This window comes from Mustela putorius, unplaced genomic scaffold (assembly GCF_011764305.1).
Source record: "Mustela putorius furo isolate JIRA1106 unplaced genomic scaffold, ASM1176430v1.1 tig00000129_pilon_pilon_pilon, whole genome shotgun sequence".
NCBI lineage: Eukaryota > Metazoa > Chordata > Mammalia > Carnivora > Mustelidae > Mustela > Mustela putorius.
In genome coordinates this window covers 5,000,723-5,021,743 of record NW_025421290.1, presented here as the reverse complement: position 1 = coordinate 5,021,743, position 21,021 = coordinate 5,000,723, and the positions used below count along the sequence as shown (strand labels likewise).

The 21,021-nt window shown below is 35.9% G+C and overlaps 1 protein-coding gene across 1 annotated transcript in view; it reads right to left on the bottom strand.

Annotated features, from left to right (window-relative positions):
- Positions 1-21,021, bottom strand: part of KLHDC1 (kelch domain containing 1) — a 52,456-nt gene that overhangs the window by 26,079 nt on the left and 5,356 nt on the right. The window contains exons 2-6 of the mRNA XM_004738735.3: positions 11,621-11,691; positions 10,834-10,951; positions 10,288-10,406; positions 3,672-3,750; positions 2,019-2,102 (exon numbers count right to left, since the gene is read on the bottom strand). Coding sequence (XP_004738792.2) covers positions 2,019-2,102; positions 3,672-3,750; positions 10,288-10,406; positions 10,834-10,951; positions 11,621-11,691 — 471 coding nt within the window. The remainder of the gene's footprint in view (positions 1-2,018; positions 2,103-3,671; positions 3,751-10,287; positions 10,407-10,833; positions 10,952-11,620; positions 11,692-21,021) is intronic.

The window sequence follows — 21,021 nt, the reverse complement described above, 5'->3', positions numbered from 1 at the left end:
AGAAGGCTATAGACTGAGGTAAGAAGAGAAAGAAGGAGCCCAAGAACTAATTACAAGCTACCTGAGCTCCCTTATCCTCAGGAGCACATTCTACTTTTTTTATTATTATTATTTTTTAAAGTAGGCTCCAGCCCAATATGGAACATGAACTCACAACCTTGAGGCCAAGAGTTGCATGCGCCACTGAATGGGCCAGCCTGGTGCCCTGACAGCAGCATATGCTACAAATATGCCTTCAAGAGCTGCAGACTCCCGGTTTTTCTCTAAAGAAGTAGAGGCAACAGATGCCTGAGAGAGATCCAGGATGAGTTTCAGTAGATCCAGTCTCAACACGGTTTCTTGGCACCAGCTTGCGGACATAAAATTATCTGAATAGAGATAAAATGCTTTTATTTCATTAACAAAAGACATAAATCTTAAAATTCAAATGGATGTATGTCATTTGTGCATTTTTTGTGGACAGTTTTGGTTTTGTCCCTTTAGCACTCCATTTGGCGCAGTTCTGGTGACCTATTACCCACAATTCTCTGCTCTCCTAGGGTAAGCCCGAGACACGGGCCTAGCCTGTCATCTCTTTGGGAATAGGGACCAATGTAAAGAGTGGGAACCTGCCCAAATATGCAGAGTCCTCTTCTAAGACTAATTTATAGACCTTGAAAGAATACAGCACCAGTGGAAAGGACTGCCTGGATAGCCAGGACCATGTTCCCTCCTAAATGAGCTGGCTGGTCTGCAGTAGACAGAATGAAGCTAGAACACAAAGAGAAGCAAAGAGAAGTTGACGAAGAGCTATGGAAACAATGTTGTGATGGTATGGAGTAACTTCCTCTAGCTCCTGAGGCCCTAGTCCCTGCAGTTCTTCCACTATGTGAGCCACTCCAAAATATACCTTCCCTCTATGTAAAAATTCATTATGGCTTAAGCTAATTTGAATTTGGGTTTGCTCACTAGTTCATGAAAGAGAATAATAATGTATTTTTGTCATGCTTTAATTGTATGTAGACTTCAAGAGTATGAAATATGGGCTTTTCAAAATTATGGACTTGACTGTAAAAGGATTTTTAAAAAAAGATTTTATTTATTCATTTTGAGAGAGAAAGAATGGAGGAGAGAGAGAGAGAGCCCGTGTGCATGAGTTGGGGGGAGGGGCAGGGGAGAAGCAGACTCCCCGCTGAGGAGGGACTCTATCCCAGGATCCAGAGATCTTGACCTGAGTCAAAGGCAGACACTTAACTGATTGAGCCACCCAGGTGCCCTAAAAGGACATTTTAAAAGTGCCATCATTACATCATACTTGTGGGTAAAGGACAATGATGGTACCCACTTTGGAAGATTTTTCTAGACAACTTTAGCTAACCTGGAGAAAAATAGGTGATTAAAAATAAAAAGAGTATTAGTGATGGCACTTAAGGGATTATATGATTATTATTATTTTTTGAAAGATTTTATTTAGGGGCACCTGGGTGGCTCAGTGGGTTAAAGCCTCTGCTTTCGGCTTGGTTCGTGATCCCAGGGTCCTAGGATCGAGCCCCGCATCGAGCCCCGCATCGAGCCCCGCATCGAGCCCCGCATCGAGCCCCGCATCGAGCCCCGCATCGAGCCCCGCATCGGGCTCTCTGCTCAGCGGGGAGCCTGCTCCCCCCTCTCTCTGTCTGCCTGCCTCTCTGCCTACTTGTGATCTCTGTCTGTCAAATAAATAATAAACAGAATCTTTTAAAAAAAAAAGATTTTATTTTATTTATTTGTCAGAGAGAGAGAGAATGAGAGCGAGCACAGGCAGACAGTGGCAGGCAGGGTCAGAGGGAGAAGCAGGCTCCCTGCCGAGCAAGGAGCCGGATGTGGGACTCTATCCCAGGACGCTGGGATCATGACCTGAGCGGAAGGCAGCTGCTTAACCAACTGAGCCACCCAGGCGTCCCAAGGGATTATATGATTATAAACTCAAATAACTTAGCAAAAAAATTCTTTTAAGATATCAATGAATATACAAATACAAAGGTAATTTTTCCAATACTTACTTTAATTTCTGGTTGAAACCAATTCTGTGTCTTTGTATCAAATACATGAACATCATTATGCCATCCCCAGAATATCTGTTCTTCCTAAAACAGGAATTTTTTTAAATATTTCAAAGCTTTTGTGAACTCTAGGTTATTGTAATAAATTTCATTGCATATTTACTGGTGAAATAATAAACACCATTACAAAAATAGAGGTTAAATGTTACCACAGTCATAAAGCTAAAGTACACACCCATGACTCATAAAGTGTGGCCTCCGGACTAGTCACAGCAGCCACCTGGCAACTTGTCTTCTCATAGCATTGCTTGCAGTGAGTCATAACTTTACTTGTTGATAATCTTCCAATTCTCTCAAAGAATAATCTCTTTTAAAGTTGCAGAGGACAGAATGACATTTATATTTTGCACTCTGTGTTCCTAGAGTACATGCTCAGAATTCCTAATCTTTACAATCAGGAACTTCAGTGGACCATGGTTCCTTTTTCCAAAAAGCTCCAATCACTTCTACTTAACGAAGCAATTTGTTCTTATAGGTCAAACTTGGGCTTACCCTCTAGTTTGTCTTCTAAGAGACAAAATTGTCAGCAGGGCAACCATTTAGCAATTACACTATATTTAGCATCTCTGGATTGTTGAGATCCTCTATTCCTGCTTTAGCTTGCCTCTGTGTCAGTTTTATGTTTTATGCCAGAAATACATCATTCATTTTTGTCAGAACTTGTCAGGCAATTTAAACACACTAAACAATTTACTTAATTTAAAATATAAATGCAATCTACTTTTACACCCAAAACTATGTGGCTCTTAGCCTAATGGTACTAGGAAAGAAAAAAAATGAGTAAAAATATGTAGATCAAAGTAATGGGAATTTATATTTTTGAAAATTATCAGTAATACTGGAAGTAACAAAATTTTAAGAGGCAAAAGATTTATACAATCTGAAGAGAAACCAGAGTATTAGTAACAAAACTTTAAAGATATTTTATTTTAAAAACGCAAAAATCTTGTAAATACAAAGATCTTTTTAAATACCCATATACAAAAAGATATATATGAAATGTACATATAGGTTTACATTATAATGTACAATAATAATATATGCTAGTAAAAGGTAAAAGCAAAGAGCTAATATATTTGTTGATGCTGGGATCAATGGTTTCTAAAGTTATCTTTTAAAGGGTTTCATTTTCATGTCATGTCTTATTTCATTAGTAACAGTTTATTCTCTAGCCAGTAAGAATAAGTAGGAAAGGTAATATCACTACCAACCTACTCACTGTCAAACAGAGGTCAGCCTGAGCTATGAATAGTTCTGGTGGACACACCTAAAAGGAGATGTATTTCAACAACAGCCGTTCTGGTTATCTGTGAGCAAAGTTTTTCCAAGTTGTGCTAAAATCTCTACTTGTCTAAACAGGTACAAGTGATTAATAAAATAAGAAATTACTCTCCCAGTAGCCATGAAGGCTAATACCACTAGGTGAGAGAAGATGAGAGAAACTCGTCCAACTGAATCTAAATCCAAAAAAGAGAAAACACATTTTTTTTCATAGTGTCAATTGTGGCAAGTTAAATTGAAAAAGACTGGACTCATTATTTCTAAAGACTTTAAAGTGATACTAAATTAGAGGAAAATGTAAACAGTGATTACCCAAGATGCATCATGAACATCAAAACAGTCTTGGAGTTCATTGTGTCTCCTACACCCATAGCCACCAAAATATATTAATCTGAAAAACAAATACAAAAGAACACACTTTAGAATTCTACTTCCAGTCCGTTCATCAAAAGTTGAAAGAGGTCCTCTCTCTCACCCTAATAACCTACACTAGCCAAGTAAACTAAAAAACCATAGTTAAAAAAAAAAAAATCAAAGAGAGAAGGGAACAAAGAAGTCTAAATGAACTATTCCAAAAAGCAATGAACTGTCAATAAAAGGGAAAAGACCCGTGTGTGGCTACTCTCATTCCTGGTATAAGAGCAAGAGGAAGAAGAATCCAGGACAGGTAGAGTTCGTAAAAGAAACCACCCAGATCAGGAGATCTGAAGGAAATACCTCAGAAGCATATTAAGTCATTATAGCACACAGGATGGCTGCCCTCAAAAGACCAAGGGAGGAGGTACAAGGCTGAAAAAGATTTCCCAAGGTACAGAAAGCAAAAGGTGGGACTGGAGAGCAAAGAGAACTTCCTGGTGACCCAAAGACCTCCCAATGAGGCTATGAAACAGGGAGAGATCTTCCAGAGTTCTCAGGGAGGGAACAGTGTGAAGTACAGTTGAACTTCGTTAGATAATCTGCAGTGCTCAAAGGAGAGTCATGACCTTGCCTCAAAATATTTGAAGGCAATTGTACAACAGTTGCAACAGCTGCAACAATTCCAAACACAAATCAACTATGAATGAGACTGACTAAACTACCACTGACTCTAGCAGCCCAAGAAAAACAGAAAGGCCATGTCCTTTTCTGGAAATAAATATTTTTCTCTAAACCTTATTATTCTTTCATAGAGAATGTCTGGAATGTGGTGAAAAAATTACAAGATACATGAAAAGGCAAAAAAAAAAAAGTGACCTATGATTAAGAGAAAGGTCAATATTAGCTGACCCCAAGGTGGCCCAGATAGTGGAATGATCAGACATGGCATCTACAATAACTATGATAAAGATGCCAACAGATCTAGTTTGTAACAAGTGGAAAACATGCAAGAACAACAGAGCAATTTCAGTAGAGATGTGGAACCATGAAAAAGAACTGCTAGGGGCACCTGGGTGGCTCAGTGGGTTAGGCTGCTGCCTTCGGCTCAGGTCATGATCCCAGGGTTCAGGGATCAAGTTCTGCATGGGGCTCCAGTCCCGCATGGGGCTCCATGCTCAGTGGGGAGCCTGCTTCTCCCTCTGCCTGTGCTTCCCCCTTGCTTGTGCTCTCTCTCTGACAAATAAATAAATAAAATCTTTTAAAAAAAAAAGTATCCATATTAAAACAAAGAGAAGAAAAGAGATTGGGTGGGGGGAGTGGGAATCCAAGGAGCCCAAGCTCTGTGGAGCAATACGAAATGGTCTTCTATCATATAACAGGAATCCCAGGAGAAGAGACAAATAAACGTCTAGGAGAAATGTTTGATAATTACTAAGAGCTTCCTGAAACTGATGAAAGATGTAAACCCACCAACCCAAAAAGCTCAGTGCACTCCAAGAAGGATAAATACAAAGGAAACTACAAATAGGAACCTCAGTGAGGAGCAAAAATTAAAAAAACAGATAAAGAAAAGCCAGAGGAAAAAAAATACATACATGGGGGAACAAAAACATGAACGAGAGTGAATTTCTCATGAAGAAAAATGGAGGCCAAAAGCAATGTAAAAAAATCTTTAAAGTGCTGAAAGAAAATAAAAATGTCAACCAAGGGTGGAGGAAAAAAAATCACAAGGGAAATTAAAAATTACCTAGAAATGAATAAAAATAAAAATACAATAAAACAAAACTTATTTTATGTAGAAAAGGTGGTGCTCAGAGGGAATTTTATAGCTGTAAATGCCTACATATTTTTTTAAAAACATCTCAAATCAATAACATAACTGTATACACTAAGGAACTAGAAAGAGAAGAGCACACTAAACCCAAAGATAATAAGAGGAAGGAAATCATGAAAAATAAAGAAGAATAAGCAAAACAGTGAATAGAAAAATAGAGAAAAACAACAAACCAAAAGTTGGTTCTTTGAAAAGAACAACAAAATTGACAAATCTTTGGCTAGGTTGACAAAGAAAAAAGGAGAGAAGACTCAAAGCACTAACACTGGAAATGACAAGAAGGGACATTACTATCAACATTACAGAAATTAAAAGGATTATAAGAGAATACTACAAAAACTATGTCAACAGATTGGATAAGTTAGATAAAGCAGAATAGTTTCTGAAAAGATTCTATAAAAAATGGCTTATGAAGAAATAGGAAAACTGAATAAACGTATATAATTGAGTCAGTAGTCAAAAAAATCTCCCCAAAAAAACAAGCTCAAGGCCAGATAGTTTCAGTGGTGAACTATACCAAACATTTACAGAACAATCAATACCAACCTTCTCAAAGTCTTCCCCCCAGAGAAAATGAAGAGAAAAGAACACTTACTAACTCACTCTATGAGGCCAGCCAACCCAAAACATTAGAACAAAAAAACCCTGCCTATGTCTGATAAGAGATTAATATCCAGAATAATTAAAGAACTCCTATAACTCAACAACAAAAAGACAAACCAATTTTTAAAAACGGGCAAAGGACTTAAATAGACATTTCTCCAAAGAATATATACAAATGGCTAATAAGCATATGAAAAATGGTCAAACCATTAGTCCCTGGGGAAAACCACAATGAACACCACTTCACACCCATTAGGGTAGCTATTATTTTTAAAAAAGAAAGAAAGAAAGAAAGAAAGAAAGAAAGAAAGAAAGAAAGAAGAACAAGTGTTGGTAAGGACATAGAGAAATTAGAATCCACTACACTGCCAGAGGAAATAGGATATGGCACATTCATTGGGGAAAAACAGTTCAGTGCTTCCTAAAAAAATTAAACATAGAATTACCATATGACCCAGAAATTCTACTCTTAGGTATATATCCAAAAGAATTGAAAACAGGGACTCAAACAATACTTGAAAGCCAATGTTCATAGCAGCATTATTCACCACAGCCAAAAGGTGGAAACAAAGCAAGTGTTCATCAGATGAACAGATAAATGCACACAATGCATATAATGGAATGTTATTCAGCCTTAAAAAGGAATAAGTTCTAATATCATACTACAACTTAGTGAACTCTGAAAATATTTTAAGTGAAATAAGCCCAACACCAAAGAACAAATATTGAATGATTCCACTTCTGTGAACTATCCATAATAGGCAAATTCATGGAGATAGAAAGTAGATTAGAAATTACCAGAGGCGGGGAGAAAAGAGAATGGGGAAGTACTGCTTAATGGGTATAGAGTCCCTGTTGGGAGTGATGATAAATTTGGGAACTAAATAATGTTGATGGTTGCACAAAATTGTGACTATAATTAATGCCATTGCATTAGACATTTAAATATGGTTAAAATGGCACATTTTATGTTATATGTATTTTATCATGACTTTATCATGTCATGATAAAGGTGTAGTAAAAAGTAAGTCTCTCTCCTACTCTCAATCACTCAGTCTCCCTATCTAGGGCAAATACTGTTTCCCATTTCTTGTATATATGAACAAGAAAAACTTCAAAAGACCAAAAATACTTTGTAGAGTTGGGATCAACTAAGTCTAAGATACAAAAGAACTCATCATAAAGAAAAGATTGGTAAATTAGACTATACTGAAATCAGATTACATTATTGAGAGAATGAAAAGATACATACCCAATAGAAATATTTACCGTATGTACCAAAATACAAAGAAGAATGTTCATAGTTGTGTTACTCTAAAGAGTCAAAAAGTAGAAATGCCCCAAATGTTTATCAACAGTAGCATGAATAAATATTTTGTAGTATTTCATGAAATAGAGTAATATACAGGAAAGAAAACAAACCATAGGTACATATGACATCATGAATGACTCTCAAAAATATAATTTCAGTAAAAGGATAAATTCTATAGGATGCCATATCTAATATAAAAAATTAAAAAATAACTAATTTAGGATACTAAAAGTCAAGATAATGGTTTCCTTCAGCAAGGAGGATGAGCATAGTGATTATGAGTGAACATAATCAAGGATTCTAGAATATTGATGATGTTGTTTCTTTACTTGGGGGGGAGTTATGTGAGTTCATCTTGTGATAATTATTTAAGGTATACATTCCTGATTTATAGTCATCCTATAAGAATGTTCTGTAAAGCTTCAATATCTACACTAGGGAAGTATTTGTACATTAACCAATCAATGTAACAGAATAGAAAACTCAGATCAACATACCAGTGAAAATTAGGTGAATATATGATAGAAGTAGGGAAATAACTGAGTTACAGACAGGTAGCCATTCAAAAAAAGATAAACCTGGATCCATATCTCATAACTATTCACAGACTAAGTTCCAAATGAATCTACAATTTAAATGTAAAAAATAAGAAAAAAGGGGTTGAAGGCTGGGGTAAATGGGTGATGGACATCAGGGAGGATATGTGTTACAATGAGCACTGAGTATAAGACTGATGAATCACAGACTTGTACCTGTGAAACAAATAACACATTATATGTTACTTAATTTAATTTAAATTTAAAAAATAAAAAAATAAATGTAAAAAATAAAATGACAAAAGTGCTAGAGGAAAATATATAGGTAAATTAATATATAACCTTTTAATCAAGATTTCAAGATCAGGAAGCCACAAAAGATAAAGATAAAAAAGGAAATTACTGATAAACTTATCTAATAAGTTTTAAAAATCTGTTTAATGCATGCAGAACACATTAAGTAAACTCAAAAGACAAATGACAAATTGGAAAAATATTGTCATATCGTATCATGGTCAAACACTAATTTCCTTAATATATAAATAACTCCTAGAAATCAAGTTTATAAAAAGGAAAACTCAAATAGGAAATATTACCAAAGGATACAAACAGTACAGAGAAAAAGAAATAAAAATTGCCCTTAAACATATGAAAATACGTTCACACCCACAAAAAATATTTTTCAGTGAAAATGCAAAAATAAGACTGAGATATTTCTCATCTGTCAGTCTGGCAAACAAACAAACAATTGGAGTTTGCTAGCAAACTCTTGGCAAGACTATGGAGAAACAAGCATTCCATTGTTGAGAATGCAAAATGGCCCCACTTCTAAGGAGGAAAAATTGGCAGAATCTATTGCTATAGATTTGCGTTCTCCTTTCTTATGTTTAAGTCCTAATCCCCAGGATCTCAGAATGTGAACTTATTTGGAGACATGTTCTTTACAGAAGCGATCAAGTTAAAATGAGGTCCTTAGGGGAGGCCATAATCCAGTATGACTGGTGTCCTTACATAAAGGATAAACTGGAGACAGACACACATACACAGACAAACACTCTGTGAACATGCAGGTGGAGGTCAGAGTGATGCCTCTACATGCTCAAGAACATCAAAGATTGCCAGCAAATCCACCTAAGTTAGGGGACAGGCATAGGATAGATACTTCCTCTAAACCTAGAGAAGGAATCAATCATGCTGACATTTTAATCTTGGACCTCCAGTTTCTAGAAACATGAGAAAACACATTTCTGTTGTTTAAGCCACTTAGTTTATGGAATTTTGTTACAACAGCCTTAGCAAACTAAACATTTGCCAAAGTTATAAATGCAATCTCATTTTATCCAAATGGATAGATCTGCAATCATTCATACACACACACACACACACACACACACATAACACACACAGAGTCATTAAAGCATAGTTTGTAATAGCAAAGGAACTGAAATAAGTATTGTTTTGTTTATACCAAATAAACTATGGTATATCCTCAAAGGGATATGCAGCTATTAAAAGAAAGAAAGGAAAGAAAAGAGAAAGACAAGGAAGGGAGGTAGGGAGGGAGGAAGGAAATCAGCTTTCTCACTCAAGATACAGAAAGATGAAGATCTCCATGGTATACCGTTAACTAATGGAAGCAGCAGGGTGCAGAAGAATGTAGAGTACACAGCCATTTGTGTAAGGAAGAGAGAGAAAAAAGGGATACATGCATACAATCTTACGTATTTGCTTCTATTTGCATAAGGTAACACTGATGGCAGTGGTTTCCTATTTGCATCTTGGACACACCTGAGGAGTTTCAAAATATCATAACCCCAGAAATGACTATTTAATTGGTATGAGGTATCACCTAGGCTTTGGAATTAAAAAAAAAAAATCCTCAGGTGATTCCAATGGCAGACCAGTTTGGGAACCACTACTCTAAGAATACAAGATTATTTGTGTATGGTGGAAGGGAACAGAGTGGATGGGGATGGGGTGGAGCCAGACCTTTCACTACCGACTTTTTAATACGGTTTCAATTTTTGAACCTTGTGAATGTGTTAACTATTCAGGAAGTTTAATTAAATGATAAGTTTATTTAAAAAAACAGATAGTTGCTTTCAGGATGCTTATCTTTATGACATGGCTCTTATCCAGGAGGCGGAACTGCTATTACCAACAGGATCAAAACAAGTTTGTAATTATACCTTGAAAAAATATACAGACTTTCAAGTTTTCTCTATTTCGGCCACTGGCGGTAACCCTTACTTAAGTGTAGTTAATGAGATGATTTTGCTGCATTACCTGTCTTTATATACCCAGCAAGAAAGTTTATCACGTGGTGTGGGTGGTTGTCCTTCAAAACTGGTGATTTTTTCCCAAACGTAGGTTCCATCTCTTGTTCGCAAATTAACAAAATAAAGCTTTTAAAAGAGGAGAACACCATTAGCAGAGAGGGCATTTAAAAATTAAGTCTGTGTCTGAGGGATATGTGATCCAAGAATTAATAATATTTCCCTATTCTCTTTAAAAGTAAGATTTTTCATTGTAAAGTTAATAAAATTAGACTGTGTTTTAGAAGCAAAAATGACATGTGAGACATCCTGAAATGGATCCTGTCCCATCATGCTCTGCCCTATAAGACACCAACTAAGCGTGGAGCTAACTACGAAGCAGAAAGACATGGAAGAAGAGAACACAATGGCTGCATATTCCCTCTATTTTTAAAACTCTGTAAGCTCAAGATTTTCTAATTTTATCTTCTTTTTTAAATATGTGGAAACTTGTGAGAATAAGTGACACACTAAATATTACATTTTGCTGCATTCCTGAATTGAAAGAAAGTATTACTCGATTGCTGTATCCTTTGTCATCATATCCTCCAAAAACGTACAGCTTTCCATTAATGCAAGCACCACAACTTCCTGACATGGAGGTAGGCAGTTCTCCTTCCATGAGGTGCATGGTCCTGCAGCAAGAATAACATGCAATTCCATGACTTTTTAGAAAGGCAAATTAAAAATTCCCTTTGAACTCCATGAGTACTCTTTCAATGACAACTGTCACTGACAATTACAATTGAAATGCCATGGTAGCCAATACTGTAAAAACCCTAAGATCCATGGTAAAGATTTTCCAGCCTATTGGAAAAAAAACTGCAGAATCATCTTGTATCACTAGAATTGGGAATTAATTGGTAGAACAAAGCAAAGCCTTCTGGGGCAGTCTCAGCCTTCAGAGGAATGGCAAATGGCAAAGAGCAGAGAGACGAAGGGAGCAAGGGAAAGAAAGAGCCAGAGAGAATAAAGCATTCAAAGAAAAAGAAAGGGAGACAATAAATGTTGCAATATGTTATAAGTTTGGTCTTAATTTCCCTGTAATCTATGAAAATATTTAAAACGATATTAAGATTGGACATTCTGGGGCACCTGGGTGGCTCAGTGGGTTAAGCCACTGCCTTCGGCTCGGGTCATGATCCCAGGGTCCTGGGATCGAGCCCCAAATCGGGCTCTCTGCTCAGCAGGGAGCCTGCTTCCTCCTCTCTCTCTGCCTGCCTCTCTGCCTGCTTGTCATCTCTCTCTGTCAAAAAAAAAAAAAAAAAAAAAGACTGGACATTCTGCAATTGAAAATTACTTACCATAATGCACTATCAATATCATAGGTCCAAATTTCATCATTAGGCAAATATACTTCATTGTCTTCAATAGACTAAAAACAGAATACATAAAATTATGTTTATCAATTACACAACAACAATTAAATAGTTCCTCAGGATGGGAAAACTGCGATTAAGATGCTGCAAAATAGAAAAACATAAACAGGCTCCAAGATGGGTTTTTCAATTTAAATGAAGATAGATCAAAAAAGAAGGGGGAAAAAGACATCTTAAAAAAGAAGGGGGAAAAAGACATCTTCTAAGAACAAGTGGCAAACAAGAAACTTCTAGAATACAAAATAGCAAGTATATGAGTCTCAAGGAAAAGACTCAGGGCAATTAAACCTTACAAAAGGGATTCTGAGTAAGGGAAAATAGCAAAATAATAACATTCTGAGCAGAAAACCAAAGACTACAAAGTCAGGAAGAAAAAGAATATCAAAAAAGGACAATATGTTTTGGATGAAAGGAAGGAATTAAGAACGGAAATTTTTATAAGGTATATTAAGAGCACTATATCAGATATCTTGATTTACTGAACATATTTTTTGAGTGCCTACTATGTGCAAGGCATAGTGTTAGGTATTCATTAAATACAGACTCTAAGGATCAAGATAAATTTACCTAGTCAAAGTGACAACTCAGAATCTGAATAATCTCTAAAGAAGCTGATAACATAAACAGAACAGTACATTCTGACATTTATGATGAAAAGAGAAAAAAGAATAGAGAAACAATCTTATTTATATTAAGTCTAAAAACTTAGGGATTAAAACAAATCCTTATACAAATTCCCAAATTTATTGGTCTGCAAAATAAATCAGAAAAGCTAGTTTTAAAAACAGCAGTTTAAGTATTTTTAAAGCTATATGATGCAAATATTATTTATACACTAAATATTATTTTCTCATTGGTTTGTTAAATTTTAGAAGATAGTATCTTGACTACCAAGTATCTGACTTCTACCACTATCCCACACACACACACACACAGATAGAAAATCATTCTGTTAATTCGAAGGAAAGCTGCATTCATGTCTGGTTGTAGAAGTCATATTAGATGGATAAGTAAGCACATAATTTTAAGAAGGAGTGTAGTAACCATATGATTCTAAGGTTTAACAGCATCAGGCTCCAGTAGCCTCATGAACACACTTTTACAACGGAAATATTACAAAAATAGATTCTGTCACTATTAATCCTTTCAGTGCTTCCCAGCTGCTCCCAGGATAGTCTGTAGTTCTTCTGATTCTGTACTGTACAGCATCTGCTACCCTCCCAAATCTCATCTTGCCTTTCATTCACTATGCTCTAGTCTTCTTTCAGTTGCTAAATTTCTGCAAATTCCTTGCTGCAACAGGGCCTTTATCTGTCGTCTTCTCTCTTCTGGACATGCTTTCCCAGAATTTGCCTGGTTAACTCCTCATTCTTTGGAAATCAGTTTAAATGTAATCTTCTGTAATCTCCTAGAATAAGGGTAAAGGATTAAGGTTCCTATTAAATGCTCTCCTACAGTACTCTATTTGCCCTTCCAAGTCCTTTGTCTGCATCGCATCCACTTACTACCACTAACCCATAGCTTCGTGAGTGCAGGGGTCATGTTTATCTTGTTCAAATTCTGTTCCCAGAGCCCAGCACAATAACTGCACTTAAAAGGCAAATGTAATGTTTGTTGATTGACTGAGTGAATGGATACATGAATAATACTTGTTAAACTGACAGCAGGCTCATCTCAGCCTGATTAAAACAAAACAAAACCTCTTTCACTGATCTTTAAATGGGGTGGTACAAAAGAAATAAATCAAAGAATTGAAAAATTTGGACTTAGATCCTTGTTTTCTGAGATATTTCATTCTTAAATTAACCCCTCTTTTCTACATCATCAAGTTTTCCTTCTCTACTAGATCATTCCTATAGATATCCAAATATGCCTTAATATCACTCACCTTTAAAACAAATAAACCCTCCCTTAACTCCTTCTCCTAATTCTTGGCTCTCTTCACAACAAAACTTCCATTCTTACTATAGTGAATGTCTCCACTGTTTCATCTGTCATTTTCTCATCAATCCAAATAAATCTGGCTTCTGAACCCATCATTCCACTAAAATTGTTCTGTCAAGATGAACCTAAAGAAGAAAATTAGTTAACTGCGTAATCTGGAAATATGGCCCAGAGAGATGGAATATACAAAAAAGAAGTTAAGAGACATGAAGAGAAGAACTTAGTCTAATCAGAAGTTCATTAACATGTAATAGAATGAGGAAGAGGCAATATTTGAAGAAACAAAGGGTGAGAATTTGGGGCGCCTGGGTGGCTCAGTGGGTTAAGCCACTGCCTTCGGCTCAGGTCATGATCTCAGGGTCCTGGGATCAAGTCCCGCATCGGGCTCTCTGCTCAGCAGGGAGCCTGCTTCCCTCTCTCTCTCTGCCTGCCTTTCCGACTACTTGTGATTTCTCTCTGTCAAATAAATAAATAAAATATTAAAAAAAAAAGGGTGAGAATTTAGTAAAACTGATGAACATCATCAATCCTTGAGATCTAGGAAGTCCTAACAAGATCTAAGCATACATAAACAGAAATCCATACCAAGACACATCAGTAAAACAACAGAACATCAAAGAAAAATATATATTCTTAAAAACCACCTGATAAAAAACAAATCACCTTCAAACAAATGGCAACTAATAACTGAATTCCCATGAGTAACAACCAAGGATTAGCCAATGTGTTTAATGAAAAGAACTGTCACCGTATAATTCTACACCCAGTAAAAGAATATATTTTAGGGGCACCTGGGTGGCTGAGCCAGTTAAGTGTTTGCCATCGGCTCAGGCCGTGATCCCAGGGTCCTGGGATGGAGCCCCACATCGGGCTCCCTGCTCAGTGGGAAGCCTGCTTCTCCTTTCCCTCTGCTGCTCCCCCTGCTGTGCTTCCTCTCTCTGTCAAATAAATAAATAAAATCTTTAAATATATATATATATTTTAAGAACCAAGGTAAAATAAATTTTTAGGCAAACCAAAGTTGAGACAGTTGGCCAATAACCCTCATTTAAAGAAATTCTAATAGCTATGTTATTTCAGACAAAAGAAAAATGATCTGCAATTAAAGATCTGAGGTGTGATAAGAAACAGTATGACAAGATATCGGTAAATGTGTGGGTAAATTTAGACCGTAAAAAGGGTTAAATTTTTTTTTTTAATGTTTAATTTAAGGGGAGGGAAACAGGATAAGACTACCTAGGAAAAGGGGTGACTGGACTTGAAATTTTCTAAAGTACTTGAACCGTCTGGGAAGAAAGAAAACTATTACCTTTGAACTTTGCCAAGTATTCATGTTGAAATAGAGTAGCTACTACACAGTTAGAAATAAATCATAATTTCTACACAAAGACAAAAAAAGTGCAAAGAGAACCAAAAAAACCCCTTAAACAATTCTTGAAATGAGAAAGTTGAGAAGGAGGAGGAAGAGAAACAGAGAGAGGTAAATATAAAACATATCTGGGGAAGCTTGGGTGGCTCAGTCAGTTAAGTGACCAACTCTCGATTTCAGCTCAGGTCAGGATCTCAGGTGGTGAAATGGAGCCTCACATCAGGCTCCACACTGGGCATGGCACCTGCTTAAGATTCTCTCTGCCCCTCCTCCACCCCACTCCTGCTACTCTTCTTTCTCTCAAAACAAACACAAAACCAAAAAAAAAAAAACAAAAACCCACATCTGGGGACACCAGGGTGGCTCAGTGGATTAAAGCCTCTGCCTTCGGCTCAGGTCATGATCCCAGGGTTCTGGGATCGAGCCCCGCATCAGGCTCTCTGCTCAGCAAGAAGCCTGCTTTCCTTCCTCTCTCTCTGCCTGCCTCTCTGCCTACTTGTGATCTCTGTCAAATAAATAAATAAAATCTTTAAAAAAAAACCCCACATCTGGTAAAAATAGTATATCAGAATCACATTAAGTATAAATTGGCTAAATAAACTCTTCAGATAAAATATACAGAGTGCCAGGTTAGACAGAAACAAAATCCAGTTATTTTCAGGTTATAACACACACATCTAAAATACAAAGATACACACAATTACCATCAGAAGATAGAAAAAGGTATACCATGCAAACATTAACCAAAAGAACACTGGTGTAAATGTATTGAGAAAACAGATTTTAAGGCAAGTAATGTTTTAAGGCAATACAGAGTGAGGGGATCATTACAAAATGATAAAACATTCAATTACCTAGGTAAAATAATTCTAAAGTCCTATATACATTAAAAGATAGCTTAAAAAACATTAAAGTAAAAACTGACAGGACCACAGGAAGAAACTAACAAATCTAGTCAGAGTAGGAGTTTTTAATGCCTGTTTATAGTCACTGATAGAATAGGAAATAAAATAAGAAGGATATAAGAGATTTGAACCACACAATCAGCAAGATTGATAAAATAGGCATATATAAAACACTTCACCTGATCATTAGAATATATATTCTTTATAAAAACAAAGGTATAGGGGCACCTGGGTGGCTTAGTTGTTTAAGCAACTGCCCTTGCACTCAGGTCATAATCCCAGGATGCTGGGACAGAGCCCCACATCAGGGAGCCTGCTTCTCCCTCTCCCTTTGCCTGTCCTCTCCCCATGCTTGTGTGCATGCTCTAATATTAAATAAATAAAATCTTTGTTTAAAATAAAAGAACTAAGATACATTTATGAAAACTGATCACATGCTAGTCCTGAAAGCAAGCCTCAACATATTCCAAAGGACTGGCAACAAAGATAAGCACATTCTGAGTATAACACAATTAAGTTAGAAATTAATAACAGATACCTATAAAAATAACATAGAAATTTAAAATATTTTCCCAAACATATGGGTTAAATAAGAAATAATAGCAGAAAGTATAAAATATTGGGATTATAAAATAACAAAATACTGCTCATCAAAATGAGGAAGACAGCTAAAGAATTTTAAGAATTTAAAAGAATTTTAAAATCTCAAAAAGAATGAGTTAAGCATCCAACACCAGAAGTTCAAGAACTAACAACATAATAAACCGATAGAAAGTAGGACATGAAAGGCAGACATTAATAAAATAAAGAAACACAAAAGAGAAGATCAAATAAACCAAAGCTGATGGTTCATAAGGCTGATAAGCCTCTGGCAAAATTATTCAAAAAAGGAAAGAAAGGAAGTTGCTATTAAATGATTTTAGGAACAGAAAAAGGATATACCTATAACTACTACAGAGATTAAATAGAGGGTATTATGAACAACTTAGATTTATGCCAAGAAAAAAAATTTTTTTAAAGATTTTATTTATTTATCAGAGAGAAAGGGAGAGCAAGCACAGGCAGACAGAATGGCAGGCAGAGGCAGAGGGAGAAGCAGGCTCCCCGCTGAGCAAGGAGGCCGATGTGGGACTCGATCCCAGGACTCCCAGGATGCCAGGATTATGACCTGAGCCGAAGGCAGCTGCTTAACCAACTGAGCCACCCAGGCATCCCTATGCCAAGAAAATTTAAAACTAAATGAAATAGATAGATTCCTGGGGCTAGTAGTGGGGGGTGAGGGAACCTTACCAAATTTGACTCAAGAAAAAAAATGGAAAATCTCAACAATCCATAGCCTTAAATAGATTGAATCTGAGATTTAAAACCTCCCCTACAAAGTACCAGATTGCTTTACAGATGAGGTCTTCCAAACATTCAAAGAATAATTAACTCTTTCTTACAAAAACCATCCCAAAAATAAAAGAAGGAACAATACCGAATCCACTTACAAAGGGATGTATAAATCCTCCCTCAATGAGACAAACCATAAGAGCCTCTTAATCTCACAAAACAAACAGGGTTGCTGGGGAGAGCGGGAGAAGGGAGAGGGTGGTTGGGTTATGGACATTGGGGAGGATATGTGCTATGGTGAGTGCTGTGAAGTGTGTAAGCCTGATGATTCACAGACCTGCACCCCTGGGGTTATGTGTTAATTTAAAAAAATAAAAAAATTAAAAAAAAATCCTCCCTCAATAATTAGCAAACTGGACCCAGTAATGTATTTTTTAAAAATTATATTAACTTACATTTAACCTAGAAAATGCAATATTGGTTTAGCATTATAATACTATTACTATATATTATCCTGTTAAAAGACTAAAGGAGATAGGGGTGCCTGGGTGGTTCAGTGGGTTAAAGCCTCTGCCTTCAGCTCAAGTCATGATCCCAGGGTCCTAGGATCGAGCCCCACATAGGGCTCTCTGCTTAGCAGGGAGCCTGTTTCCTCCTCTCTGCCTGCCTCTCTATCTACTTGTGATCTCTGTCAAATAAATAAATAAAATCTTAAAAAAAAAAAAGACTAAAGGAGAAAAAATATGTTTATCTCAGTATGATGCAGAAAAATCACTCTCCAAAATTCAACAGCCATTCATCGGAAATTAGATGGAAGAAAACTTCCTCAATTTGAAAATGGTTATCTACAAACAAATAAACAAAACACTAACACAAACATCAAACTTAATGGTTAATAGTTGAAAACTACCCTTCTGAGATTAGAAACAAGAAAAAAAAAACAGCTGCTATTTAACATTGTACAGTGCAGTAAAGAAAATTAAAGGAATAAAATTTGAATGGAAGAAACAAAACTGTCATCATTTGCTCATTATATGACTATCTACATAGAAAATAAAAAGAAAATTAACAGATGAATTATGAGAATTAATGTAAATTAAGAAAGCTTGCCAGAATCAAAAGTATTCAAGGTTGATTGTATTTCAAAACACCAGCAATAACCAGAGAATTTAGTTATAAAAAAATTAACAATAGAAATAAAAAATACAAAGAAATAAATACACAAAAGATATACAAGATCCCTATGAAAACACTGTAAAACGTTATCAAAAGACATTAAAAGAAATCCTGAGTAGAGAGATATACTATATAATTGGAGAAGACTCAATTCCACAACATGTCTGTCACCCTTCTATGATCTAATGATTAAATACAGTAACATAAAATTTCAATAGGGTACTTTATTTGACAATCTCACTCTCAAGTTTATACAGATGAGGAAGCACTGAGAAAACAATTACACAGTTCCTCTAAGAGTTAAATGCAGAATAACCGTGTGATCCAGCATTTCAACTCCTAGGTACTCAAAAGAATTGAAAATAGGGGCTCAGCTATTTGTATGCCAATTTCATAGCAGCATTATTCACAGTACACAACCAATGGCAACAATCCAAGTATCCCATCAACAGATGAGTGGAAAAGCAGAATGTGGTACAGACATACGATGTATCTTATTCAGCTGTAAAAAAGAGTGAGGTTCTTATACATACTATAACACAGATGAACCTTGAAAACATTGTGGTAAGTAAAATAAACCAGACTCAGAAAATACTGTATTATTTCAATTCTTTATAATATCTAGAAAAAGGCAAATTCATAAAGACAAAAAGATTAGAAGTTACAGGGACTGAGGAAAGGAGTATGAGTTATGGCAGAATGAATACAGAGTTTCTGTTTGGAGAAATAAACAATTTTGGAACTAGACAGAGGTAACATTGTATAATGTTATGAATGTAATTAATGCCACTGAATTGCACACTAAACTATGAGCTAAAATGGCAAATTATAAGTTTTACATATTTTACTGCAAAAATAAATAGTAAAGAAAACTACAAAAGCACAAAAGGCTCTAAAAAGACAAAATATTCCTGAAGAAAAGGACAGAGTGGGTATTTAAACTTCTAATTTAACATTTAAACATTTAAGCTTTTAATAAAGCTATTGTAATTTACATAATGTGGTCCTGTCAAAAGAATAAAGAGATAACTGAATATAATAAAGAACCTAAAAACAGATCACACATACATGAAAAGCTGATGTGTGATAGATTGAGTTTGCACATTAGCACGGAAAGGGGAACTATTTAATATATGACACAAGGACAATTGGTTATCCATATAAAAAAAATAATGAAACTGGATCCCTATCTTAAACCAACTAAGCAAACAAAAAATTCAGATTAAAAAAGGGTTGTGGGACACCAGGGTGGCTCAGTCAGTTAGGCCGCTGCCTTCAGCTCAGGTCATGATCCCAGGGCTCTGGGATTTCTCGCATCGGGCTCCTTGCTCTGCAGGGAGCCTGCTTCTCTCTCCGCCTCTGCCTGCTTATGCACTCGCGCTTGCTCTCTCTCTCTCTCTGACAAATAAATAAAATCTTTAAAAAATAAAAAAGGGTTGAAACAACGATGGCAAAACTGAAAACTGTTTAGAAGACAATATAGAAAATTTTATGATCTCCATATTGTTGAAGATTAAAGATGCAGAATGCACAAACCATTAAGGAAAAGACATTAAAATGACGAACTTGTGTTGAATAAAAGACAATCATCCAGAAAGCCCAAAGACAAGCTACAAACTGAGAAGACCTATTCAATTCATATAATTATATACTTAAAGAATTCCTACAATCAGTTTGAAAAAAACAAATAACCCAAATAGACAAATGAGCAAAAGATATGAATCGCCATTTTTACAGAAGAGGAAATACAAATAGTTTATATTAGTTCATAGGAAAAGACACTTAACTGTAATAGTAATCATAGGAAAGCAAATAAAACAATGAAATATGTCACACTCACTGGATTCGAAAAATATTTCAGGCCAGATGGTATCAAATGTTGTCAAGGATGTGGAACAAGGAGGAGGCTGATGGGAGTGCAAATTGATACAAATATTTGGGAAACAGTGACATCTCTGAGTAAATTTGGAGATGTGGATGCCCAGTGACCCAGCAGTCCATTCCTTGGTATGTGCCCTAGAGGGTACGCATGCTCTTGTGCACGTATAAATAGGAGACATGTTATAAAAATGTTCAGTCTAGCACTCATTAACAATACCAAAAACAAAAAAAAAACCCCAAAACATTCAAATATTCAACAATAGTGGAATAAATAAATTGCAGTAAATTCACACAAAAGAATATTGTACAGGACAGACATCAGGTGAGTGAATTCAGGGGTGATTTTCAAGATATTTAACAACCAGGCAGCATGGAAACTGACGAATCAGAATGGACATCAAGTCAAAACTGGTACAGCCATGCAAGGGCACAGTAGCCAAATACAAGCAATGTGTGAATCTAGAACACATACATTTACTAAAAGAATTAAGTCACAAAAGAAAATGTATGCTAGGATTCCAAAACCAAATAATATACTGTTTAGAGATAGACATGTGTGTGGCAAAACTATAAAGAGTGATTAACTAGAAATCAAGATAATGGTACCCTGTTGGGTGGCAGGAGCATTGTAGTAAGTGAAAGACAAACAAAACTTCTAAGGTACTTGTTCTCGTCGATTTCTTAATCTGGAAGTTAAACATGTTTGACTTAAATGATAC